The sequence below is a fragment of the Gopherus flavomarginatus genome, chromosome 8 (assembly GCF_025201925.1).
Source record: "Gopherus flavomarginatus isolate rGopFla2 chromosome 8, rGopFla2.mat.asm, whole genome shotgun sequence".
In the NCBI taxonomy this organism is placed as follows: domain Eukaryota; kingdom Metazoa; phylum Chordata; order Testudines; family Testudinidae; genus Gopherus; species Gopherus flavomarginatus.
This window is the reverse complement of record NC_066624.1, coordinates 98,017,939-98,044,866: the sequence shown is the minus strand read 5'-3', so window position 1 is coordinate 98,044,866 and position 26,928 is coordinate 98,017,939. Positions and strand designations below refer to the sequence as shown.

General features: G+C 41.0%; 1 protein-coding gene across 3 annotated transcripts; it reads left to right on the top strand.

The window, feature by feature from the left end:
- Positions 1-804: 804 nt before the first annotated feature.
- On the top strand, positions 805-26,928 carry LRRC31 (leucine rich repeat containing 31). 3 transcript variants are annotated; one of them, XM_050965949.1, is made up of 10 exons: positions 805-1,173; positions 2,141-2,398; positions 5,235-5,384; positions 5,773-5,940; positions 7,281-7,448; positions 16,286-16,453; positions 17,860-18,027; positions 19,946-20,113; positions 22,672-22,839; positions 24,116-26,928. In XM_050965949.1, the coding sequence occupies exons 1-10, from the start codon at positions 1,161-1,163 to the stop codon at positions 24,433-24,435; spliced, it is 1,749 nt and encodes a 582-aa protein (XP_050821906.1). In that variant the 5' UTR covers positions 805-1,160; the 3' UTR covers positions 24,436-26,928. The 3 variants fall into 3 exon arrangements, with proteins under 3 accessions (XP_050821906.1, XP_050821907.1, XP_050821905.1); XM_050965950.1 differs by lacking the exon at positions 17,860-18,027; XM_050965948.1 differs by lacking the exon at positions 805-1,173 and having other exon boundaries at positions 2,095-2,398.

Genomic DNA, 26,928 nt, shown 5'->3' with positions numbered 1-26,928 from the left:
GAGCGTCTGTACAACGCAGGAAATGGCAGAGCAAGCTTCCATATATAGCCCTATCCCTATGCCTCCTCCTTGACCTGGAAGAATTACCTCTGCAGATGAGGGTTCTTCAGTTTCCATGAGCCATACAGTCCTTAGTCTTTCTTCTGTGACTGTAGACACAATTGCTTACCAGTAGCCAGGGCTGGATTTAGGGGCAAGCGAGCCAGGTGACCTCCTGGGGTGCTGTAAGGCATTCAAAAGTGTAACAAATGGAGGGGTGGGGGTGCCAAAGACACTCCTCAGCTGGAGCGCCATTTGATCTAGGGCTGGCCCTGCTAGTAGTAGTCATGGTGGTGTATCTTGCTTTGTGGATTCTTGTCGACTAGGAACTGAACTGATATTGCCATACAGTTAAACATACAGGGACAGCTCCTGCAAACTTTACTCAGTCAAAACTGACTTCAGTTGGAGCTGTGACTGAGCAAGGATTTCAAGTTTGGCCCATGATAGAACTGAATCAGTTTACAGTCCAGACAATCGAGTACCTAAAGTGAATGAAAATGAGCAAGCCTCTATTATCCCTCTTACTAAAACATTTCCAGCCAAAGAATGCAAACTATTTAAATGCTCTGCTTTGCTCACACTCCTGCAGTTCTTTTGGAGTGTACTGCGGGTGAGTGAAGAGGTGGAGGAAACAAAGAGCTTTTTCTTCAGATACTCATGTAATTTGATCTATAAACTGACTCAGCCCTTCTAAAATCAGCTGTTTCCAACAAGCTGTGGGAGGTAGAAAGCTCAGTACCGAAGTCCATGCAATGACTTCCTCATTTTTTCACTATTAATTTATTCTAAAAAGAAAACTGACAAGACTAGTCAAATGAATTATTCATGGACCTGGTTACAAAAAGAGTGTTTGCTAAATATTTTGGAGACCTGGTAGCTCACATTCAGCAGAACAAACAGCCCAACAAATTGCAGTTGATCAACTGGTTTGTAGCAAGCAGCTGATTTCAAATTTGTGAAGACAGAAACTCTCTGGTAGACAACAACAATAAAAAATGAAACCACCCAGACAAATCTGGTATTTAAGGAAGAGAGAACTTCACTTCTAGAGAATGGTACATTTGTTTTCCAAGCCATGAAAGTGCTTTAAAAGATGCAAGGGAGCCTTTATTCCAGAAATGGAAAAGACAGGTATGTAACTTCGTCTATTAAAAATATTACAGTCCCAATGCATGAAAAGTTACAAATGTAAACAACATTGCTTTACTTGTATATATAATTCTGATTTATATTATATCATTTGTTTTGTACAGTGGTCATGAGAAACATAGTAGTGACTAATCAACTAATAAATAAATTATATTTAGAAGTTCCCCTTTCCCCCCTCTGCAGAGACATGAAAACCAAATAAAACATTTAAAAACAAAGTGGCATAAAAATTAGCTGTATGTAAAAGGACTGTTTGCCAACAGACTTTGTTTTTATCATTTCTTCCTTCAGCCTAATTGCTGGTAAAATAGCATAAGAACTATATATGAAGGACCCAGTGTTTCTTCTGTTACTTTACAATTTTGTTTTTCTTTTGAGAGAAGTAATGCTTGCACTGTACCTGAAATTAGCTGGTAAAAGCAAATCACAAGGCTTTTTTGGCTGGTGTAAATACAGAAGGTAAAATCCTAACTCCATTGAAGCCAGTGGGAGCCTTTCCAGAATGTCATCCCCAACACTTGGCACTCAGATGTCTGCAAATAATTTTCATGTGCACTGTTAGGCAGGAAATGAAATAGAGGCCACCCATCCAGGTATTCCCCTCCATTGATGAGATAAACTGGCTTTTAGGACTACTATACCCAATGAACTAACATAAAATGGCACCAATATAGCAGAGACTTGGGATCATTAGGTCCACTTGTGTAAAATATTGAGCACCTCCACTGTGGTGCTAAACATCCTCAGCTCCCTTTGAAGGCAACAGGAATTGCAATGAGTTCAGAATCTGGTCCACTGAATCGTATACTATTGATACTGACATGGAGAGAATGGTGTGAAAGTAGCTAAGAAATTCCTGATAATATCCACTATTGGGGGTGAGGGCAGGTAACCAATTAATAAATGTTGCTAAAAACTGTTCTACCTATGTTTGTCAATCCTCTGAAAGAAGCAAACCAGAGTTCCCAGGATAGATGTGAAGAGGGCATCTTGAAGAGGTCCCCATTTCAGCTGATTATGAACCAAATCCAAAGGAAGAAATCCTCTGTGGAAAAGGGAAAACATCAGTGCTCATCAGGCACTAGATTCTTCAGGGGCTTACACACTGAGAAATCTGACGGCGAAAGCAAAAAAGAAAGTGAAGGAGCAGAAATCAGTAACTCTAGACCAGATAATCAGAATGAGGAGCAAGCTCCCCATGTAGCAGGTAATGCTGATACCACAGTGATGGGTGCATTAGAAATGTATTGATGAATGAGCAGCAAAGAGTCCTGTGGCACCTTATAGACTAACAGACGTTTTTGGAGCATGAGCTTTTGTGGTGAATACCCACTTCATCAGATGCATGTAGTGGAAATTTCCGGGGGCAGGTATATATATGCAAGCAAGCTAGAGATAATGAGGTTAGTTCAATCAGGGAGCATGAGGCCCTGTTCTAGCAGTTGAGGTGTGAAAACCAAGGGAGGAGAAACTGGTTCTGTAGTTGGCAAGCCATTCACAGTCTTTGTTTAATCCTGAGCTGATGGTGTCAAATTTGCAGATGAACTGAAGCTCAGCAGTTTCTCTTTGAAGTCTGGTCCTGAAGTTTTTTTGCTACAGGATGGCCACCTTAAGGTCTGCTATAGTGTGGCCAGGGAGGCTGAAGTGTTCTCCTACAGGTTTTTGTATATTGCCATTCCTAATGTCTGATTTGTGTCCATTTATCCTTTTCTGTAGAGACTGTCCAGTTTGGCCAATGTACATAGCAGAGGGGCATTGCTGGCATATGATGGCATATATTACATTGGCGGACGTGCAGGTGAATGAACCGGTGATGGTGTGGCTGATCTGGTTGGGTCCTGTGATGGTGTCGTTGGTGTAGATATGTGGGCAGAGATGGCATCGAGGTTTGTTGCATGGATTGGTTCCTGAGCTAGAGTTACTATGGTGCGGTGTACAGTTACTGGTGAGAATATGTTTCAGGTTGGCAAGTTGTCCGTGGGCGAGGACTGGCCTGCCACCCAAGGCCTGTGAAAGTGTGGGATCATTGTCCAGGATGGGTTGTAGAGCTCTGATGATGCTTTGGAGGGGTTTTAACTGGGGACTGTATGTGATGGCCAGTGGAGTCCTGTTGGTTTCTTTCTTGGGTTTATCTTGCAATAGGAGGCTTCTGGGTACACGTCTAGCTCTGTTGCACGAGGAAATAAGGAAAACAGATCAACAGAGCCAGACGTGTACCCAGAAGCCTCCAACTGCAAGATAAGCAAAACCTGTAGGAGAACACTTCAACCTCCCTGGCCACACTATAGCAGACCTTAAGGTGGCCATCCTGTAGCAAAAAAACTTCAGGACCAGACTTCAAAGAGAAACTGCTGAGCTTCAGTTCATCTGCAAATTTGACACCATCAGCTCAGGATTAAACAAAGACTGTGAATGGCTTGCCAACTACAGAACCAGTTTCTCCTCTCTTGGTTTTCACACCTCAACTGCTAGAACAGGGCCTCATGCTCCCTGATTGAACTAACCTCATTATCTCTAGCTTGCTTGCATATATATACCTGCCCCTGGAAATTTCCACTACATGCATCTGATGAAGTGGGTATTCACCCACGAAAGCTCATGCTCCAAAACGACTGTTAGTCTATAAGGTGCCACAGGATTCTTTGCTGCTTTTACAGATCCAGACTAACACGGCTATCCTTCTGATAATTGATGAATGAGTGCTTGGTTTTACTGCTAGCCAGAATCCCCTGATTTGTTGTTGGTAGTTTATTTTGTATGTGTTGTTTTCTCCTGATTAAGCCACTATCATGCTGTGCCTTATAATCTGAGGGACATAAATCAAGAACTGGGAGCCATGTTGCTGAGGCTGGAGGGATAAACTTATGAGTTTCTTCACTCTTGATTCTTAGTGCCAGAAGTCAATATCAGAGTCAGCTCATCAGTTGCAGAGTTTATGTGGGACATCAGCACCTCAAGTGATAGCTTGGTTTGCTTGTGTTCAAGGTCAGCTTCTGCGCACCCTGCGCTAGAGCAATTTTAAGACAACAACAAAAGCAGATATTTCTCACCACTTGATATCGTGAGGCTGGAAATCAATCTTCTAATTTGTGTGTGTATACAAGGTTGCTATTAACCTTTGTGCCATGGAAGAAATAAAGCTATTATTGAAAGGCAGGTGGAAGGTGAGGTTTACAAAAGAGGTGGAGATGGGGTGGAGAGGCAAAATGTAGAAAGAAGGGGTTACTGTTTTTTGTGCAGCTTTTGGCTGCTCATTTTTGGCCAGGTATATTAGGTAAAATTGCTGCAGGAGTATTTTTACATATTTGCTAAGTGTTCCTAAAGGCCAGGATAGGTGCACTGTTACTTTATGTACGAATTGGAATAAATAAATAAGATGAAAGGGGGGTTGCTGTGCCGAGCCAAGACTCGCCAAGAGCCACCTCAGTACCTACTCGGCAAGGTTAACGGATGGTAGAGACAGTGGTCAGAGCTGTCACTGAAGGATGGAGCAGAAGCCTTGTGGGGTTGCACTGCAAGGACTGATTGAACTGGTGAAGCTCCATTGCCTGTACTTCCAAACTATACCAGCACTGTAATAGTCAGGCTGAACTGAGGGGGTTATAATACTTGTGCAGGACTAGTGCAGGGGTAATGATACACAGAATACATCCGCTTAGTGATTTACAAGCATTTTGTGTGCTTGAACTGGTCTGTAAGTGTCAAAAGTCTCTAGTGTAGACCAGCCCAAAGACTTCACTAGAGACTTTTGACACTAACAGAATCAGGTACCATAAGGTACCATCAACATCAGGGCATCAGGTACCATCAACCAGGGCATGGTGAACCTGTTCCCATTACTCAGGGTAACAATGGAAAATTGACATGGTACAGAGGTTCCACCAGTAATCTCTAAAATGGGAATGCAGCCATTCCACAAGTTCTGCCAGGGTCAGTATGTTTCATTATGTCTTAAGATGACAGTTGCAGTTACACAAGACAAAATCTCATCTATAAGATTACTGTTAAAGGTAACCACAATCCTGGTTTTTTTGGTTATGCAGACAAACCTCCACATCTCATTTCCAAAACAAACACAACATCTGGTATGTGGAACGTTAAGCAGTTCATGCAGAAATTGGGTAAGAAGCCCAACAGCAAGAATATGGACCTAAATAATTGTGCATTAGATGCAACAGATTTATTGGAGCTGGGTAAGCACAAGTTTTCCCACCTACCTACTGAAAGCTTCTGGAACAGAGTCTTCTATTCTCATTCGCCAATGAAATAATCCAACCCCACTCCTTTCCTCTCTCCCTCTGGTAATGATACTTTCTTCTTATTCAGGATTTTCATCTGAAGATCCCAAAGGATTTTGCAAACATTAACAATTTAAGCCACACAACAATGCTGTGAATCAGGTAGATAGCCTTATACCCATTCTACAGATAGGGAAACTGAGGCACAGTTTATTTTGAAGACAGATCACTCTGTATCATGTTACCATATTAGTTTAGAAAAGCACCTCTATAGTAAAGCATATCGACACACACACATTTACAAATTTAAGTTGGTTATTTTTGCTGTTTGTTTTACCTCTAGTTGCTGTGTTACCTTTTCTACCAGAGCTGGAGGAGCTCAATCTTTCCTGGAATGATTTTGTGGGAGGGGTTCTGAAACCCCTTGTTCTTCGGCTCCATCATGTGAGCAAGTTAAAAATCCTCCAACTAAAAAATTGCAAGTTGACAGCTGAGGATGTTACTTCTTTAGGTACAGTATGGCAGTTACGTTTACTTTCCAAACCACTCATTACCAAAGGTCTATTGTGAGCTATTAAATCTATACTTCCATCACACCACAGCAGCCAAAATCTCAGTCTGTGTCTGTAAACTCTCAGCTATAAAGAAGTGTAAAACACATATACTTGTGAGTAACTTTATACATAAGATTAGTCCCATTGAGTTCAATGGGGCTATTCATGGGCAAAAAGTCACTCACATGCAGAATGGTTGAAGAATCAGGACCTATTTGCGCAAGTGCAACAAAATTACTCAAACTGGCTTAACGTTTTAAGCAACGAGCTTGAAATGCCTGCTGGTAGAGTGCTCAGAATTGGAAGATCAAATCACAGCATGATCAGTTTAGGCCTTTTTCCTTCAGCAGCAAATACAGGGAGCTCCGTGCAGATGAAGATACTGATATCTTTTGGAAGAGACCTTAAAAACAGACAGGCTGTCTGTTCAGTGTAAGCATTCAAGATCACTCTGCTTTTTGGAAGAAATTTGGCCAAGATTTGCCTTCCTCTCACTGTTCTGCTGTAATTGGCTGCAACAGGCCACCCAACAAAGGGTGAAGTCCCATTTTAGAGATGGTATTTGTATAAGAGACCCTGATCTTGCAAACACTTACCGCTGAACATAGAATTTACTACTGTGAGTGAGTTCATTGTGTACGTACAAAGGAAGGGCAAACCCAGGGGAGTTTGGGGCTCTGCAAGTTTATGGATTATTTTGGAGGTTCACAAACTATGGCATGAGCTTGAGTCTGCTTTTAATTTATTGTTTGATTTTTTTCTCACTTCTTTTTTTAATACTCTCTACCTTTCTTTTCTTTCTTGTGTGTTTTATATTTTATCTGTTCCAGTGGATATTTTTTCTCTCTAGCCTGTCTCTGCCCCTTTTTCCACCAGCTCTCTCAGTGCTGTAAAAAACCCACCCCCACGAGGGGAGTAGCTGCCAGCACTAGTGCACTGTCTACACTGCCATTTACAGCGCTGAAACTTGCGTAGCTCAGGGTGATTTTTTTTTGCACCCCCGAGTGAGAAAGTTTCAGCACTGGAAAGTGGCAGTGTAGACAAGACCTAAGTGTCAGGGGTGGAGAGTAGGAGGGTTGTGTGTGTGTTACCAGGTATGTGTACTCATGCAACAGCAAATCACCTCCTGACTTGCATTTTCTTTTTCAAAGAAGAATACCCAACAAAACTGCATAATTAAAATGAGGATGAAATGACTAGTGACATCCTTTCATATTGTGTTAAACTGTATTTTTATCCTGTACTCAAAATAGTATGTAGAATGATTCATCTTCGACTTCTGGGTGCTTTGTAACAGGAGAGGCACTTGAAACCATTCCTCACCTTGAAGAACTGGATTTATCCTGGAATAATAACATAGGTGGAAAACTATCCCTCTTGACCAAAAGATTCCAGACAGGCTGCAAGATCAAAATCCTAAAATTTACAGATTGCAATCTAACAGCGAAAGATGGAGAATCTCTAGGTAAGTGTATTTCATGTACCTATGTTGAAATACTGGCTCCTCAGAACTGCAACTGTTTTGGTTTCAGTTTTGGCATTTTACAAGAATCAATATTAAGCTTAGTATTGATTGAAAGTTATTAAATTTCTGGCTGGCCACTATAACAGTATCTGTATTGGTTTCCAAATGTTAGGCCTGAATAAAAATATAGCAGACAAAACCAGGTATGCCAACCTGACCAAAGTCAGGCTAACAGAGGTTTGTGGGTAATCCCTGAGTGGAAAACACTAAGAAGCAGCAGCATGTCTCACAAGCGCTGAAAAAAAGTAAGATAAAAGAGAAGCTGCATTCCTGGCATAGTACCAGATGTGCTGCGTTCGGGCAGCTCTTCGAAAAACTGATAAGAGCCCTAGTTTCCCAGCCTCCTTGTTTTCACTCCCTGGTTTTGTTCTTTGTTTGTTTTTAACTCCCCTACATTTCTAACTTTAGGCATGCATGTATACTAAAGGTGTCTAGTTTCTAGTTGTTAGAAGAAGGGGGTGGGTTGCTCCAGTGAATAATTTATAACGCGACGGAACTGTCTATATAGGCTTATACTAAGATGTAAAGAGGGGGGCTGGTTCTCTCGGGAGACGAGCTGCTCTCTATTGATGCGTGCACTTGTCAATAAAGAGCTTTTGATCGGACCTTGCTGGTGTTGCCTGTCTCTCTCGCGGTCAGACAACGAACTTTGCCGTCTGGGGTAGAGTCCCTGACATCTTTGGCGACTCCGCCGGGACCCGTCTGACTCTCCGGCGGGGGATCGGACCCTGAGGCAACGCAGCGCGCAATCCTCCAGTTTAGAGGAGCCTTGCCTGGTGATCTGATCTCTGCGTTGGCGATAAGGCGTGTTCTGTGAACCAGCTGAAGCTTGTAGAAATCCAGCAATGTCCACCTACCCGTTGAGTAGGGTCCAGGTTGTCGGGGTTAGAGTCCCTGACTACTTAGGTCTGGGTTAGAGTCCCAGTCCAGGTCTGGGTTAGAGTCCCAGTCCAGGTTTGCGCAGGATCCAAGTTGTCTGGGTTTGAGTCCCAGTCCAGGTATTCAAGTCCCTGGAGAGGTAAGTGAGAGCTCGACGTGGCGAGGTGGGGGTTAGAGTCCCTTTACCTCGACGCGGGGAAGAGGGGTTAGAGTCCCTTCATTAAAATGGGACAAGTTGGCAATAAGTGCCCGGGGGACGCCCCGTTGTCTCTGATACTTAGAGATTGGAAAAAGATTTCTGAGACAGCTGGTCTAGTTAAATTTAAGATGAGAAATCTGTGTTGAATCCAATGGCCATCATTTACCTTTCATTTGCCCCTGACTAGAGACTGGCCGGAGGGTAAAACCTTTTCCACAGATAGGATGAACTCCTTAAGGGATGTTTTGGTTGATCTTAGGCCGGAACAAATGGATTACTTGTTTGTATGGTATAATTATAAACCCATGAAGGGACGGGTAGCTTTTGAAGCTGTTTGTATGGAGAGCTCTTGTAAAAAAAATCCCCCACCATATGCACCAGAGCCGCACCGGGAGGAGGACAATTTTGTTCCTGTTCTTCCCCGTCTAATGAAGTGCAAGGATTCAAAAGCAGGTTAGGAACAGTTCAGGGACAAAGGACAATCAAGGGGGAGCTCAGAGTAATGGTCCCTCATCTTCAGAGGAATCAGACAGCCTCACCTTCTCTGTGCAGCCTCCAGCCAGCCTTTTGCAAACTTGGTCAGGGACTGCTTTTCAAACACCCCCAATATTACAGCAGCTCTTGTCCTTGCCCTTGTGGACCCCCACTAGGTTACTTAACTCCATGAGGGAAAATGTTTCTGAGACACCCCTGATATTACAAGCCTCTTTGAGAACTTATCTGGTTCTACTGGTTGCTGGGGAACATGAGATGGTTTTACCCATACCCTGTTTGCAACTTCAGATTTGTTTAACTGGCAGTGCACTATGCCTCACTTATAAGACAATCCTGAGGCAGTGGAAAAAATGTTCTGCAAAATCTTTTTCACTCATGTGCCCACCTGGGCAAATGTAAATCAGTTATTAAATACTCTCATAACAGAAGATAAAAAACAAAAAGTAAAAGAAAAATCTGCAGCTCATTTGAATGCACCTTGGCTAATTACTGACCCTAACTGGAATCCCAATAATCCAGCTCAAAAGACAAAGTTGGATGGATTTTTAAAAGCTGTTTTAAATGGTATTAAAGATGCAGGGGAGGCTACTCCAAATTGAAGCAAGGTAACTGCTTGTGTTCAGCATCCAAATAAGCACCTCTCTAACTTTTGTGCTCGACTGATTTGTGAAGTTAAAAAGCATGGAAATTTAAATCCTGAAACTGATCATGGAAAGAAGATGGTTAAAATGGTTTTCATGTCACAATGTGCAAAAAATATTGCAAAAAAATTTAAAAAGCATCCAGATGGTACGCAAAAAAAAAGTTTGTCTAAAGTAGTTAGCATTGCTACTAGAATGTTTAATAAAAAAAAAAAAAAAAAAAAAAAAGACATAAGGAACGGGTTAATTTAAAAATCATCTTGGCCCCGGGATGGAAGGAGGGGATTGCTCTGCGTTCAGGGTCAGGAATCGGCGCGGACTGTGCTTGGTGCAGGGAGGGGCTGCTTTCGGCCCCAGCTGGCTGTAAAAAAAAAATATAGACAGAGGCGAAGCAAAAAAAATACAAGTTACAGAACTGAAATTACATTTGCAAAGCTTAACTGTCCAGTAAAATCCAACAAAGTGCCTTTGTAACCCTGGAGTCGGTGTGGCTTGGTAACACCAAAAAAGCCACAGGCAGCCGACCTGGACTGGAATCTCTGAAGAAAACGCCGCAGAAGATTCCAGGGTGTAAGAGAACAGCCCTCCCAAGAGCAGAAGCATGTTAAAAATTCTGGACAAGCTGTATACAGAATAATCTCCCTTCCACCTCTCCCCCTCCTCTAAACATTATACACAAAAGTGGCCAGTCTAAACGTACGTGTAAGTATGAAAGGAGCTTCGGGCTTGGGGCATTAATATTTTCCTGAGTGATGTGGGAGCGTTCCCAACACTCTCCGTTGTTGTTTTATTATTTTATTAATAAAGCTTTAAAATTCAGTTATATGGTGTGTTTTCTTTATCTTCCCCCAACAATCCTGTAGTGTCAGCCTGATCACCTGACACAAGGAATAAATTGGTAACAAAAATTTGTCACAGTTTGGTAAGCAATTAAAAAGCGGAAAGCCCTGCAGAATTTACACCATCTATTTGTTTTACCCTTGTTATTTTGTGTTTGCTTTGCTTGGTACTGTTGGTGTTATATGCTAAGAACTGCATGAGTAAAAGTGAGTCCTAATAGGATAAAGAAACACTATCTGGTTCTGGTTCTGTTCTATTTAACCAGTTACTGTTGTTTTTTTTGGCTCTGTTCATTTGGGTGTTAGGAGTGTGGGCGAAACTGAACCTCTCGTTCGTAATTCCTCAAAGTGAAAGCCATGTGTGTGAGAGAGTTCTGAGGTAAAATTAAGATCCTTCTGTCCCGTCTCCTGTAGCGGTCAGTGTATAAAAGTAAAAAAGTCTGGCTTAAATTGTAATTCCCTCTGCGCTCTATGTAATTCTCTTTTCTGTTTAAGTGTCAAACAGATAAATGAGTCTCTGGGTAAACCCTCTAAAAATAGTCCTTCAAATTATATGTTAAGTAAATGGCCTTTGCCCAATGGGCCATGTGTCTTCATCCAGGTGGCAAGCCTCATGAAGGAGGACTCAGGTAGTCTTGTAAGTAAAAATGTCTAAGGCAAAAGACCAGGAGGGGTGGGGGCTAGTTGAGAAGCCCACCCTCCTAGCTAAACTGGTAGTGAAACAAGTTGGTGCCTATAAAAGAAACGGTTCAGTAAAAAAAGCAAAATCGGGCCCAGGTGGGCAGGCAACAGACAGAGAGATTGGAAAACAGGTTGGAAAACTTTAAGGGTGTAGTGAAAAAAAGAAGTAAGTAAGTGTAAGCATGGGGATTTCAAATACCCAGAACTTACTTGGAATGGTAATTTAAGTTAATAAAAGTGGCTGTTAAAAAACAAGCAAGTGATTTAAGGAAAAGTAAAAAGTTAACTGTGTAGTTGCTAAAAAAAAACAGCAGTTAAACTTTGTAAAAATGCTAAAAAGAAAAGTTCTTGGTGTCTTTAAAATGTTCGTAAATAAACTAAGGCAAAGAAATTGTTAATTGCAATCATTTAAAATTTAGTTAAATTAGCTAAAAAATGTATATAGTGCTATGTAATTAAAATTTTATTAGGCTGTAAGGGCACTATAAGTAGTAATGTTTTCTTTCAGTGTTTAAAAGCAACAGTTAAAAGTAAAAAGCAAGCCATAAAGCATCTGTATTAATGCAAATTATCTAACTAATAAGGTAAAAGCCACTGAAACCTGGGCTGCCTATAAAACACATAAAATATGGAATAATTCCTCTGTTTTTCCTAAAATCAACAAGGGTATTTGTCTATTTTAAGCAATAATTGTCTGCCCAGAAGGGGTAGACCTCTGTTTTTTTTGTCTTTCAGATAATCAAAAAAAACTAATGCCAGCTAAACAGCATTCAACGTACCATGCATTTACTAGCACAATAAAAATTATGTTTTGTGTTCTATGTTCTGTCTTGTGGTGTTTGTCTTGTGGCTGAAATTTTTGTGTTTAATATTTTTATAAAATAGTCTAGTTTAAAATCAAATATAAAGGTTAAATTAAAATGCACGTACTTGTTTTGTTCAACTTGGAATACAAAGTGTTTAAATAAATCAAAAAAATGTAATATATTAAAGTCTAATGCATTTCCTTAAGTAAAAAAAAAAAACTTTATTGGTCAAATTGTTAATTGCAAAAATTGTTGCTAAAATTTGCATACCAACAGTCTTTGAAAGCAAAGACATGAAAAGTTAACCCACTCCCCATATTGTACATGGAATCTTTCTGGCTACCTCAAATTTCTAGCCAGAGGGCTGGGAATGGTAAAAGGCTATTGGACTAAAGGTTGTATTAAGTGAACTCCTCAAAGTGGGTGTGCTTGTCCTGGCTTGTTGCTCAAAAGCTCTGTAATAAGGTTATTTTAGTAAAAGGTTATGTGTGGCATATATTAAATAATAAAACTAATGTACTGTATAATAACAATGTGTAGGTGTTCATTGTTGGAAAAAAGGTGTATAAGTAAAAAGTAAAAGTTTCCTTTGCAGGTTAAAAGAAGCCAAAAAGAAAAAAAAAACAAAAACAAAATAAATTAACTAAAAAAAATAAAATAAAATAAAATAGCAAGCTCAGGCTATAGATAAGACACTGACTCCATTCAAGAACACTGCTCACAGTTAAAACTTGGTTAACAACCAAAAAAAAAAAAGCTTAAATTTGCCCATGCAGCTATAAAATCTAAAAAACACTGCCAGGCACTAATAAAATGTGTTAAGTTTCTTTTCTCACAGGTAAAAAATCGCTACCCAAAGACCCTAGCAGCCCTGCCACTCCTTACAACCAGAAAACAGAATTAATATAAAGGTCCACCAACAAAAAACTGCCTTGGCTCCATGCTGAAAAGGCTCTTAAGTCCTGATGACTACCAACACCGCTGTAAAGTGCCAAAGACTGACTGCTTGGACCCAAAATTCTCAGTGCAAAAAAACCCCTCCACATTGGGAGAATTCTCCTACTAATAATTAGCCTATTTCACCTTCTAGCTCCACTGTGCCTTCTGAACAGTAAAAAAAAAGTACAAGGTAAAGTGCTAGTAACCTCTCTCTTATCCACTAACAAATCTACTGTGCCTTTAAATTTTTCTAAAAAAAGCAAAACCATTACAGGGTAATGTGCTAGTAACCTCTCCCCTATATAATGCTGCACCACGACTGTTTTAAAAAAAAAAAAAAAAAACACTCACTCCACTAAAATTGCTAAAGTCCAGAAATTCCTGACTAAAAAAACCATTAAAAACTAACCCTGGTAAAAAAACAAAAAATTGTACACTGGCAGAAAAAATTTGTGGAACCCATGCTTGGAAATGTGGTATTAATTGAATTTTGGGGTATATTCTACAGGCTGTGCCCTGTGTTCTGGATAAATTCTTCAGCATGTATTAAATTTTAAATAACAAGTACCCGAAAAGTTTGTTCTGCCACTGAAAATTTTACCTGTACTAAAACCATTCCAATGACTAATAATGTAACCCCCTCCTATGCTATTAATGTCAATGCCTTTTAAAAGTACCTAAAAATAGTTAAATAACAAATGTAATATAGTACTACACCAAGAAAAGATGGTATTAAATATCACTAAGGCTGAAAAGGCATTGCAGTAAAATCTAGTATGTTTGGAAATTCAAAATTTCCTAAATAACCAGCTGATGGCCATTCGGAGTGATCTTAAGTACCAAACTTGGCCCACTGCCCTTACAGACACATCAGGAGTACCATCTAATCTGTGGTCATGAAAATATACTAAAGACTTTCTGGGTGGAAGTGTAAACATTTACAGTGCTCCTTCCAAGCATTTAAACCGGGGGGTGTGGGCTTCCACATACCAAATCCTGACGGGTCCATGGGAAGAATGCACATAAAACTGGATTATTCACCAAAACATCTGGAAAATTAAAGTTAGGTATACCTAACTAATTTATGCTCAGTGCCCCAATCCCTTAGTTGTCAAACAAACAGGATTCCACTTTTTTGTCCGTGCACTCATTCCTAAATTGTGGGTGGCTAAGCTCAAGAGAGCAGTTGTAAATATTTCTGCAAAGCTTAAAAAAAACAGCTAATGCATTAATAAACGCTTTCCAAAAGTTGCAGCAAAAAACTAATAAAGTAGCAAAAGTAACTTTGCAAAATAGACGTGTGCTAAATGCCATGGATGCTAAATTAGGAAGGGGCTTGTGCTCGCATCAAAAAAAAATGTTGCTTTGCTGTTAATCACTCTGGCTTAATTAACAAAAATTTACAAGCTATTAAAAATCTTGCTGTTGTTTTCCATGCTATATCTTTTAATCACACTTTTAGTTTTAAAAACCTCCACTCAGACCTTGGGTCATGGTTTACTAGCCTCCCCCGTACAATTCTTAAATGAATATGTGTCCCAAAAGTCCCATTATGGTCCTCAAAAAACAAAGGGGGGATTGTTAGGCCTGAATAAAAATATAGCAGACAAAACCAGGTATGCCAACCTGACCAAAGTCAGGCTAACAGAGGTTTGTGGGTAATCCCTGAGTGGAAAACACTAAGAAGCAGCAGCATGTCTCACAAGCGCTGAAAAAAAGTAAGATAAAAGAGAAGCTGCATTCCTGGCATAGTACCAGATGTGCTGCGTTCGGGCAGCTCTTCAAAAAACTGATAAGAGCCCTAGTTTCCCAGCCTCCTTGTTTTCACTCCCTGGTTTTGTTCTTTGTTTGTTTTTAACTCCCCTACATTTCTAACTTTAGGCATGCATGTATACTAAAGGTGTCTAGTTTCTAGTTGTTAGAAAAAGGGGGTGGGTTGCTCCAGTGAATAATTTATAACGCGACGGAACTGTCTATATAGGCTTATACTAAGATGTAAAGAGGGGGCTGGTTCTCTCGGAAGACAAGCTGCTCTCTATTAATGCGTGCACTTGTCAATAAAAAGCTTTTAATCGGACCTTGCTGGTGTTGCCTGTCTCTCTCGCGGTCAGACAACGAACTTTGCCGTCTGGGGTAAAGTCCCTAACACAAAGGAGCCCTTTTTTCTAACCATATGAGATAGGATGATTTTGTGGTTATAGCATGAGGTTGGGAGGAAGGATATTTGGGTTTGAATCTCAGTGTTGCCAGTGATTTCCTGTGTGACCTTGGGCAAGTCACTTAGGCCAAAATTTTCCAAGCTGAGAGTCTACAGTTAGACAATTAAATGTGTATTTAAGCACATGAATAAAAATAGCCTGATTTTCAGAGGTCTGGAGACTCTTCAAACAGAGAAAGACTTAAGTGAGAGCTTCAAGTGCTAAGCCCCTCTGAAAATCAGGCCATTTATATTTATGTGACTAAATTTGGGAACCCAAGCCCTAAGCTGTGAAGCTCATTACATGAATAGGGCCAAATGTATAATTGGCCCAAGTCTATCTGTGCCATGGTTTTAACCATCCCAAAATGGGGTAAGAATACCTGTTTCACCAAGAAGTGTGCTAGTGTGGATGAAGGTACTAGAAATATGTTATTTATTCACTTGTAGGGCCTGACCCAAAGCCATGGAAGTCAGTGGAAAGATGCCATAGTTTGGCATTTATGATCTTTGCAGTGTTCAAGATTTCCTGAACCTTGTGGGTTTTTTGGTGGAGGATTCATGGGGTTTGCAAAACTAGTTGAGTTTATGACACTTATTTTTTCCCTCTACACCCACCCCAACTTAATACTGTGTTCTTTTGAAGTGATTCTGTATTTTGAAAAAGTTTTTCTGTCTAAAGGGAAACTTTTGTGCTATGAACTAAAGATAAAGGATTAAACCTTCTTCCCACTCCCCAAAGCTAGAATAGCTCCAGTGGGTGGTCTGTATTCAATATATATAGTTCATCCTTTTGCATTAGAATGTTCTCTCTTCCCCTCACTGTTCCTTGTTGCACAGTTCTTTGTATTTTTTCCATTTTCTCACCCTACTGTTTCACTGATTTTATTTCTCTGGTCCCTCCTGACTCCTTTGTTCACCGCATTTCTTAAGCAGACCATGAACCCAATTAATCTAAATCAAACTTTTGAGCCCATGTTGTTAGAATGTGTTTGAATGTAGACAAAACAAGTTGGCTCATTCCTGTTTATAGTGGTGTTTTCTGCAATATCCTTCCAGTAAATCTGGTAACTAACCAATTCTGTTTTCCTTTTATTTCAGCTCGGGTTCTAAATGTCATCCATGACCTCGAAGTATTAGATATTTCTATTAACAGAAACATTGGCTGCAGTATGAAGAGTATTGCTCAGGAATTGAAAAATGTGCCAGTTTTGAAAGAATTAAATTTGCACATGTGTGGATTAAAGCAAGATGGCCTCCAGTGTTTAGGTTAGTCTAGATTTAGTGTGGCTTAGATTTGGAATCCCAAATCTAAATCTAAAATCCATCTAAGGAAATGTCTAGACTACAGGCAATGAAATAGGTATTTTGTGTGATAGAAATCACAAGAATCATAACAATATCAAAAATATTGATAGACAATTATTCTCTTCTGTTTGGGGACCAAGTTGTTTAGTATAGGAAACAGAGACTTTTAGCTCTAGTTTCTTGGTTCAAAGTCATCTTAAGGGGCTAGTAACACCGGTATGTCTACATTGCAATGTAAGCCCAGGGTTAGTGGGGGTTGAGTCAGCTGACCCATGTTAGGGAACCCTAGGCTTGAGCATCTACGCTGTATTTTAACCCTAGGTTAAGACTTTTGTGACCCAGGCTCAAACCTAGGGCTCTGGCATCCACACTACAGTGTGCAGACCCAAGCCAAAATAATCATATCCCAGAATACCTATAGCTTCGCCTTCCCTATCTCCTGAAATGTGGCTGCTCTAGCCCTAGGAATGTAGTGCACTGTGGGGAAGCTTTACTGCCTGGCCTGCACCTTACCAGGAAGTAGCTCGCTTTGCAAAAGGTTTGACCAGTTCGCTTTCCTTTGCAAACCCAGGAGGCTCTCTGATAGTATGCTTGCAAATTGGTGATCAGAACAGAATGGGTTAACACTGACCTGAGCTGCTGCCATTTGCTGGAGAGGCGGGAAGAGGGGAGGTTGAGGGTCTTCCATTTTCAATAGAGTGGATTGCAAATTGTGGAGATAGAGAGGATAAAGTAAGTTGTCCATGGAATTGTGGGTTACTTCTGGATGACTCCCAGGACCTGAGTCAAGTAGGGCTGTGACTACACTGTAAAGCAATAGGGCTTGGATCCTGGGCCTCAGCTTGACTTGAGCTTGGACTTTGCAGCCCTGCAGGGTTCTGGGTCCATGGGCCAAGCCCTGGGTTAGCACAACTGTAGTATAATGTAGATGCCCAGGCCCAAGCATGAGCTTACATTGCAGTATAGACATAACCTAAAAGTCATCACCTGAAGTCTGTCCAGATTATCTTTGTCTAGTTCCTAGTGGACTAATTATTCACCACATAAAAGTCAGTATCACAGTTGGTGCTATTTGGCACCCTTGACGGTATTCTCAGTAAATAGACTAGTATTAATGAGTATGAAGGGTGAGCTGCTCTCTCACTTTTGGGTGGTTCTTTTAGAGTAAGGTTGAGTGACATTGGTGGGAAGAGCTTTGCAATGTTGACTTACTTCTGTTGTAATTACACAGAAAACTTCATTCTCCAGAGCTGTCATTCCAACACCTTTCGCAAATATTAACACTAGAGTAAACAAAAGTTAAGTCCACAGTCTGCCTTATGTGTTAGAATATTCAGTGACCATGAATTCTGCCTTTTTCATTTTAGACAGGGCTTTCCAGTACTTACCAGAGCTAAACAAATTAGACCTATCGTGCAATAAAGAAATTGGTGGAGGGTTCAAGGACTCAGCAGCTCATTTGGCCAGTTTTAAAGACCTAGAAGTCCTGGATCTCCACCAGTGCTGTGTAACAGAAGAGGACATGATGGTTCTCAGTAAGAACATTGTTAGAAAATTATTAAGAATAAAAATGTTTTTAACTTTGAAAACTTCTCACAGGCAGAAAATGGACCCCACCTCCATCAGATTGTAATAGTCAGGACTAGTTTATCCACGCAGATTTGGCAGCCCAGTGATTGTGGAGAACAACTAGCTTTTTGGTTAAGGTACAGGACTGGGAGTCATGATCATGGGTTAGTCACATGGGGGCTGATCCTGAGAGGTGCTAAGAACTTGCAATTTCCCTTATTCAGCACCTTAGGACTTGCCTACACTTAAAAACTACAGCGGCATCACTGCAGCTGAGGCATTGTAGCACATCAGAGTAGACATTACCTATGCCGACAGGAGGGATTCTCCCATTGGCACAGGTAATCCACCCTCCACAAGAGGTTAATGGAAGAAGTCTTCTGTTGACCTAGCGCTGTCTACATGGGGACCTAGGTCAGCTTCACTACACCTCTCAGGGGTGTGGATTTTTCATACAGTTAAACCAATTTAATTTTCTGGTGTAGACTAGGCCTTAGGCTCATGTGTAAAATGGAGCTAGTAACAGTTACTTGCCTCACAGAGATTTTGTGAGGGTTAATTCATTAATGTTTGTAAACTACTTTGAGACCCTTGAATGGAGAGAAAATACTGTTAGAATATTATTTTTGTTAGGCCACAACACTAAAGGGGCATTTCTCAATGCAAGCGACATAGGCCCATTTGGACAAATGTCCACATCATAGACACTAGCACCAGGACCGGCTCCAGCTTTTTTGCTGCCCCAAGTGGCGAAGTGGGGGGAAAACAAAAAAGATAAAGCCATGGTTGGTGGCATTTCGGCGGCAGCTCTACCGCGCCGCTTCATTCTTCGGCAGCAACTCAGTGACAGGTCCTTCACTCCACCGAAGACCCGGACATGCTGCCCCTTTCCATTAGCTGCCCCAAGCACCTGCTTCCTGTACTGATGCCTGGAGCCTGCCCTGACTAGCACCAACTAGGCAATCTTGTTTTGTTAATTGATCACACTGGAGAAACCAAGGGCCAGATCCTCAGCTGGTGTAAATTGGCATGTCTCCAAGAGATGAATGCACATGAAAATTGAACTCCCCTGTGGCGCATAGTGGTAACTACATATCAAGGCAGAAATACAATGGCAGGGTGGTGTTAGGAAAGCTTGTACTGCTGTTCTTTGAAGAAACTGAAGACTTCATTCTCCAGGGCTCGTTGTACAAACCTCTCTCAAGAGCACTATTTTCACTTCATGTTACAGGAAATATACAGTTCACCTCTCACCAAGGAGATGGTTTGGTTTCTTTGTTTTCGGTTACCATTGTATTTTGACATGGATTTTAACCTTTAGAGTAAAAAAATCTCATGACTTGAAGTGTACAGTCTTGATCCTCCTGATGGGGAAGATAATGTGAAAAGCTACTGATGAAGTAATACTAGTAAGGAGAAGAGTTAATTTAATCATTTAAGTAATAATTCTAGTGATTTATTTTTCATTTGATGCACATGTAATAGGACTTTGATACCTATCTACTGGTATATATTACATGAACATATTCTACCTGAGGTTAGCAAAGGCTGTGAGATTTGGACATAGATTCCCCCATTAATTTTAATAGGAGTTGTGTGTTTAAACCCCCTAGATGGCTTTGAAAATCTCAGCTACTCTATCTATTGGGGGCCAGACTCTGACACCCTTACTCAATGCAAAATAGTACCTACTCCTTGAGTAGTCATATTGAAAACAATGGGACTATTTATGGACTAAAGTATTACTCAGCGTGAGCAAGGGTGTCAGAATCTGGCAATATGTTTTGGGTTGAGTTATAAATAAAAGAAGTTGTAGCAAATAAAACTACAGCTATATAGTAATTTAGGATCACAATGACTAATAAATATTGTGTATTTTTAAAGCACAGGTGATACCTTTACTCTCGAGTCTTCAGGAGCTGAATTTATCATCCAATAAAAATATTGGAGTGTCTTCCAACTACCTTTTTAGCAGGCTTAGATTTTTACCAAAGTTGAAATCTGTGATCGTCAGCAGTTGCTCTTTAGGGGAAGATTCTTTTGCATCACTAGGTAGGAATGATTTTTAAACTATTATATATTCTCTGTATGAAGCAAGATGCGATAGTGCAGTAGTTTTGCATTGTCCTGTGATGGGACTCAGCAGATCTGTGGTTGAATTCTGGCTTTGGTCATGAGTAAAAATTTATCTTTCAGTCTTACCCTTGGCTCTGTCTGCCCACATCACAAAACCAGCACATAATTTGGTCTGTCTGCAAAGGGAAATCTGAAAGTGGAATACCAGGAGTACTATAGGTCAGGACTTAGGTGCATTGTAACAGCTTCTGACCACATTATGCCCGATTTTAATGTAGTCCTATTAATCCTTCATCTTCCAAAGAACTATAATGTATTTACTAAGTTTAGAAAAGAAAGCTAGAGTATATGATCTCATACTTCGCTGGAATTGTAATCATTAGTGGGCAGACCTTGTAATAATTATCCATTTAATACTGATGTCTTAATATTTACTACTCCTGAGTGCAAAGGGATCTTGACACATGCCCATAATAGAGACCTATAGTCGTGAGCATATACCTTTGTTTGAGTAAAGTTTTTTCATCGCTAGTTACCAACAGAAACTTTCTGGCCTCCAAGTAAGCAGCAAGTGTGCAAATCAAGAGCTTATAAAAGGGGTTATAGTAAAATATTGCATACAGAAAAAAGAACCTGTTGTTTATTACTGCTTGCTCTACTGAAGTCAATAGCAAAATTTCCACTGACTTCAGAGGAAGCAGGATCAAGCCAGCACTGGTTTGAGGTCTTTGCAGGTACTGTGCTAAAGGAGCATAAAATATTATTATTGAATAGCGATTTCTTGATATCAGCATTGTCAGAAAATGTAATGAATCTTGCCTTTAATTCATGGGTTTGCATCAAGAACTGCTCCCTTTAATTTGTCATAAAATGGTCAAAATTGCTCTTTTTACATTAAATTGACTTCAGTGGGGCTGGATCAGGCCAATATTGCTAATGTAAAACAAAACACCCATCTGGGTGTTTCACCCAGGCCAGTAAGGGGTTCAATTAACACCTGCCTTGCAGCTCTGGGTGCCTAAATGCTCTGCTGCTGTGCGGCCCACAGACAGAAATGACCTGTGCTTGCCGATAGCGAGTGTAGGGTGGGGCAGAGTGAGCGCAGCCGGCTTCAGCAGTGTTCCTGAGCATGCTCAGTCCGTGTGAGCATGCGCAATACAAGCCAAGCAGCGAATCTGTGAGGGGACACATGACCCCCGTATGCCCACAGACTTGACACCAACAGCCTGCATTCAAGCTTGCTGATCACACCTTGGCTTTCACTTCCCTATTACTCTGCCAGGGGATTTCAACAACCCTTCCAGCCCCAAGTTCTCACCCCAAAAATGTCTCTGCAGTAGGGTTGCCAACCCTCCAGTATTGACCTAGAGTCTCCAGGAATGAAAGATTAATCTTTAATTAAAGATCACGTGGTGTGATGAGACCTCCGGGAATATGTCCAACCAAAATTGGCAACCCTACTCTGCAATACACAGCCGCATGCACCGTAGTACTCACAAAACCTTTTCAGGTTTGCTGCTCCTATCAAGAGACAAAACAGAGCAGCCTGTTAGTTTAACTGAGGTTAACATATCCTTCCCTTCAATCACAGTGCCATGCTGGTTAATAGTAAAACCAAAACAAATTTATTAACAAAAAGACATAGATTTAAGTGATATCAATCAAGTAGAAGGAATAAGGATAGAAATGGTTACAAACAAACAAAAGTTAAAATACTCTACTTAGCCTGAAACACAACTTGACAAACTAGTCATTTGTTCATAGTTTTCTCACCACAGACATTCTTCCAGTATGGCTAGTCCTTAGCCAGGATCCAAATACAAAGTTCACAGCACTTAGTTTCTTTGTCTGCTCAGACAAAGGATAATTTAGGGATTCTCTCCTACTGTCTTTATAGCCCAGTAAAACTCTGAAATGTATTCTTCTGAAGTGTATCCCCAAATAAAGTTCCTTTCCCTTGGGGATGCAGACACCAGGCTGTCTGGTGTAAATGCCAAACTGGCTTCTTCCCCACTGGTGATTTTTACAATGCAAATGATCTTCCTGCAACCTGTGATACAAATGAATAGGCCACTAGCTTGAGGGGTCAGCCCCTTTTTTTGTCAGAAAAAACCTGTTTATCAACTACCCCTGACATGCTTGGTTTAAATACATTTTAGTGACATATTTCCAGCACACCTGGATGCACTGAGCTGGTCAGGCCAGCTGATACTCATCACTGCTACATATCAGGGACCTCCAGGCCATCTGACACATCTCACACCATCCCAACCCCTTTTAAAAAAGACAACTCAAGGACATGTCTGTTAAATACCCATTCTATATGTGAAAAATCAAATGTTGAACTCTTTAGGGAGTATGTGAGATTTTATTTTGTCTAACTTTTACTAAGATCCAATAAACCTACATTCTAAGCACAAGTAAGTAGGCAACATACTTAAAACCTATTTACAGGTGACTACATGGTGAAATGTCTGCTAAGGCCACGATGATTTCTGTTAGTAAGCAGAAGTTGCTGGTGTTAATCTTTTCAGCTGAGACTGCCCTTCACCTCCCTGAACTGGAGATATTAGACCTTTCTTGGAATAAATGCGTTGGTGGGAACCTAAAGCTGCTTTTGGAAGCACTAAAGCTGGCAACGGAGATTCGAACGTTGAGACTGAGCAGCTGTAACTTGGTGGCTGAGGATCTGACTCTTTTAGGTATGTATAATGTGATGTTTACTAGCAGGCAAGCAGCCGCTGCATTTAGACCACAATTCAGAGACTTGTTCCTTGGGTAGAGCAGATTTATGCATAAATCAGATGACAGGAGGCAGAATGCGGCAGTATCTTTCCACCAGGGAATTTTCATCTTGTTGATGAGGAATATTTACTCAGTACTTCACACAGCGAGGGGGCAAAAACTGAAGAGTGTAGACAATACTGGAAAAATATGCAGGGACCCATTTTAGCTGAGCTATTTGTATTACTTCACAAATACAACACTTAGAAAATTATAAATGTACAATGCAAACACTAGATTTAAAGCCACTTCTGAGAAGTTTTATATTGTACAACCAGTATTTCTGGGCTCAGTAACTCAAGCTAAATTATATTTTAACAGCATTACACGTAACTGCAGTGGTGACAAATCTCTTGATTTTAGTTTTTTTTTGTGAAAGCCCCAACTCTTGGAGTCATGTTATTAGAAGAGAATATCAGCTTTTTTTAAAAGTAAATTTCTACCCCTCTTAGTTGCTGAGAAGTGCTGGAAAATGGAACCCTGAAGTTTCAAACACCAGAAATCAAATTTAAAATTCTCATAATTTTTTTTTAATCTCATGATTTTTAAGTCAGTCTGTTGATTTTTGGGAGCCTGACACATGACTTTTGAATGCTTGGAGTTGGCAGTACAGTAATAGCTGCTTTAAAACTTTTGGGTCCCTGTAGACCACACAATGGTAAAAAATGCTTGAGTCCTGTTGACTCTACAGCCTTCACCATTGCTACCACTGTCCAAATGGCACCAGTGGTAAATTACAGGTCCTAATTTTCTTAGGGTAGACCCCTGGCCCCTGCTCCCATTAACTTTCCAGCATTAGGCATGGCTCTTTCAACATTTTTCTCTCTCCAAATCTCACTATAAAATCTTCCTGCCAGTTTCATCCTATGCTTGACATTAAACTCCATCTGACTGATCCTTCATGAGGTTGCCATACACTTGTAACCTAACACCTTTGTAATCCCTTTAGTTCTCTTCGAATTGCATGTTGTAAACTACACAATGTCTTTTGCGATAAAATAGGCTTTGTGAGACCAAGAGCAAGTATCTCTGATTAGTTTGAGCAACATGTTTCATATCACTTAGTAACCAATTATTCCCATGTTTTATTCCTAAAGGACCTTAAATAACATGGTAGTTAAAGAGCACTAGTCTTAGTCCTATGCTTTTTTAAACAATATTTGTAATGTGTATTCCAATATCCATTTCTTTCAGCATTAGAGGTCCAAGCTGGTCATCTAGCCAAATTACAGAAGCTAGACCTGAGTTATAATGACAGTGTTTCTGATGAAGGATGGGCCACTTTCTTTCAAGGCATAACTGCACTCAAAGAACTTTCAGAGTTGGATGTCAGTCTTCGGCCATCATCTTGCCGTGACTGTGGAATGTGGTTCAGCAAGTTGTTAACAGATTTGTCAAAGCTGCCTGCATTCACAGAGATGGGGATGCAAAGGTGGGCCCTTCCGGAATCACACCAGAGACAACTGGAAAGCTTTAATCAGGATGCCAAAAGGAACGTTCACTTTGACTATTGATGCAGGGTCTGGGTTTCTGAAAAGACCTTTCCAAGTAGCACATGCATTATGTATTGTGTGATTCTGACTCAGAAAATAGCCTATTTTTTACTAGTAAATCTGTTTCCATCATGTCTCTTGAAATAGTCCCCAACTACACAACGTTATTTGATGTGTGAAATACACAGATAACTCCATTTGATCACATAAACTCTAAATGTCTGAGTATGTAAGGAAGGTCTATCTTTCTTATATACATATCTGTTTTTAATAAGCTACATTTTAAATGTGAGCCTCTTCTGCCTCATTTGTGGTAATGCCCCTTAAGCATATTTGCTGATAGAAAGGTTGGAGCACATTGGAACACTTATTCAAAATTCAGGACTGCACACAATTCTGGCCCCTGTATGCTATGCCAATTACATATTGGTGGTTTTACAAGGACCACAGCAGTTTGAAGGACAATTCCCATGGCAATGCTGGGCTGCAGAGCAAGCCATAGGCATTCTGGGTACGACTGCAACAAATCACAGGATCCCTTGGAGCTCTTCTTGCTTATGTGAGGGTCTGCCCCTGCAACAATCTTTATTGCCCTCTACCTAGACTACTCTGTGTTGCCTCTCTCAGTAGGTACAGCCATGGAGTCTAGCCATTAGCATTAAGGGTCTGATCCACTGCTCCTTGAAAGCAATGGGAGTCTGTGATGCAGTGTGCTCCTCACACCAGCCCTGAGAGAGTTGAATTAGGACAGGTGGGCCCAATCCATCAATTAAGCTCCAAATGGGGGAGGTTTAGGTTGCTTGGAGGGCACTAATTAGGAAGAAGCTCAACTGTGAGGAAAGAGGCAGGGCCTCTATAAAGCCAGGAAGCTAGCAACAGAGATGAGTTTGCAGATCTTCTCCCTTTCCCCAGGGAGAAGCAGCATGGTAGGAAGGGGTCTAGGGATGAGAACAATAAGGTGGATGTAAACACAGACCTTAATGGCTTGTTACAGGATCCTGAATTGGAACCTAGAGTAGTGTGTGGGCTTGGGTTTCCCTACCATCTACTGCAGAGTGGTACTGCTAGGAGCAGTGAATGGGAAGACTGCCTGAGTTACTGTGGGACAAGACAGCAGGTTTGAGGCCTGCCTGATGCTGCTGGTGGAAGGGGAAACCACAGTGTGATCTGGCTGGAGGGCTGAGTCACAAAGCAGCTGTATTGGAAGTCTGTAGAGTGGAAGGAGAGTGGCATGTGGGAAGAGAAGAAAGGGATTGCCGAACCAGCTGGAGCTAACTGCAAGCAGGAAGTGCCATCCAGTGGTGAGTAGAGCACCCCCTGTGATAGAGTCCTCCTAGTGACTCCTCTGAGCAGGGGTGCTAGAATTGGGACCATGGCTGGAGGGTGAGTGATGGGTGGAGAGGAATGGGGTTTCTGGGGAAGGGTGGTGGTGAGGGGTTTTGGGGAAGGATGCTAGTGGGCCCCCACTTTTAGGGAGCTTCTGCTGCTCCTGCCTCTGGATCCTGGCTCAGGCCCATAGGGCATGTGTTACATGTTTGATATGCAGCACAAGCCTCCCATCACATTCTCACAATGTCCCTGTGAAGTAGGTACTGTTAGTATTATTATTCTTTCTGCTTTGCAGATGAAGAAAATCAGCACAAAAAAATTGAGTGCTTTACTCTAGACCATACAGCAAGACAGGGCAGAATAATCAGGAAGAGAGTTTAGGATTTCCTGGTCCTCAGTCTTGAACTCAGCCCATCTGACCCATTAAACTAAAGAGCTGACTAGAATGTTCAGTAACCCTTCTGCTGTTCTGTTTGACAGGGCCAGATTCACCCACCCTTGCTCATGTTAATTGCTGCCTTTAAAAGGGCCAGATCCTGCAACATGTACTCACATTGAGTAGCGTCTTAATCCACGAGATGCCCCATTGACTTCAATGGGATTATTTGTAAAGTAAGGTACATTTGCTAAGTGGTAGTATCAGAAGCTGCCCCTTAAGTGAGGAGTCCTATTGAAATCATGGGACAGATTGAGTAATAAAGTACTGCTCAATTAGTCCTGAGCCTTCAAGCAGAAAGCTTTTCCCAGTGGCAAAGACACATTAGGCTCATTCTCAGCCCAAGTCACTTTACTCAGGAAGGAGCCTCTGCCGGAAACCCCTTCTGTGCAGGAGTTTAGTATTTTGAAGATTCTTTTGGTAGCTTTCAGCACCGGCTATACTGCAGGCATTAATTTCTGTAGTAGAAAATCCTCTCTTCTGGCTGGTCAGTATATGTAACCGCCAAATAGACTGCTGCTTTATTTACCTTTCCCATACTGAATTACTACATTGTTTACTCTATGATTTCATTTGGGCATCTCTGAACTTCTTTTTACTAGTAACAGCTTGATTGTAAAAATGCACTTTACTATCTGTAGGAGGCAAAACAGAGATCAAATTGTATGTTTGGTCAGACGTGGCATAAAAAAGTTGTTTTCAGAAAAGAAATTCTATAAAGGTAAGCATGGAACTCTGATAATGCAAAC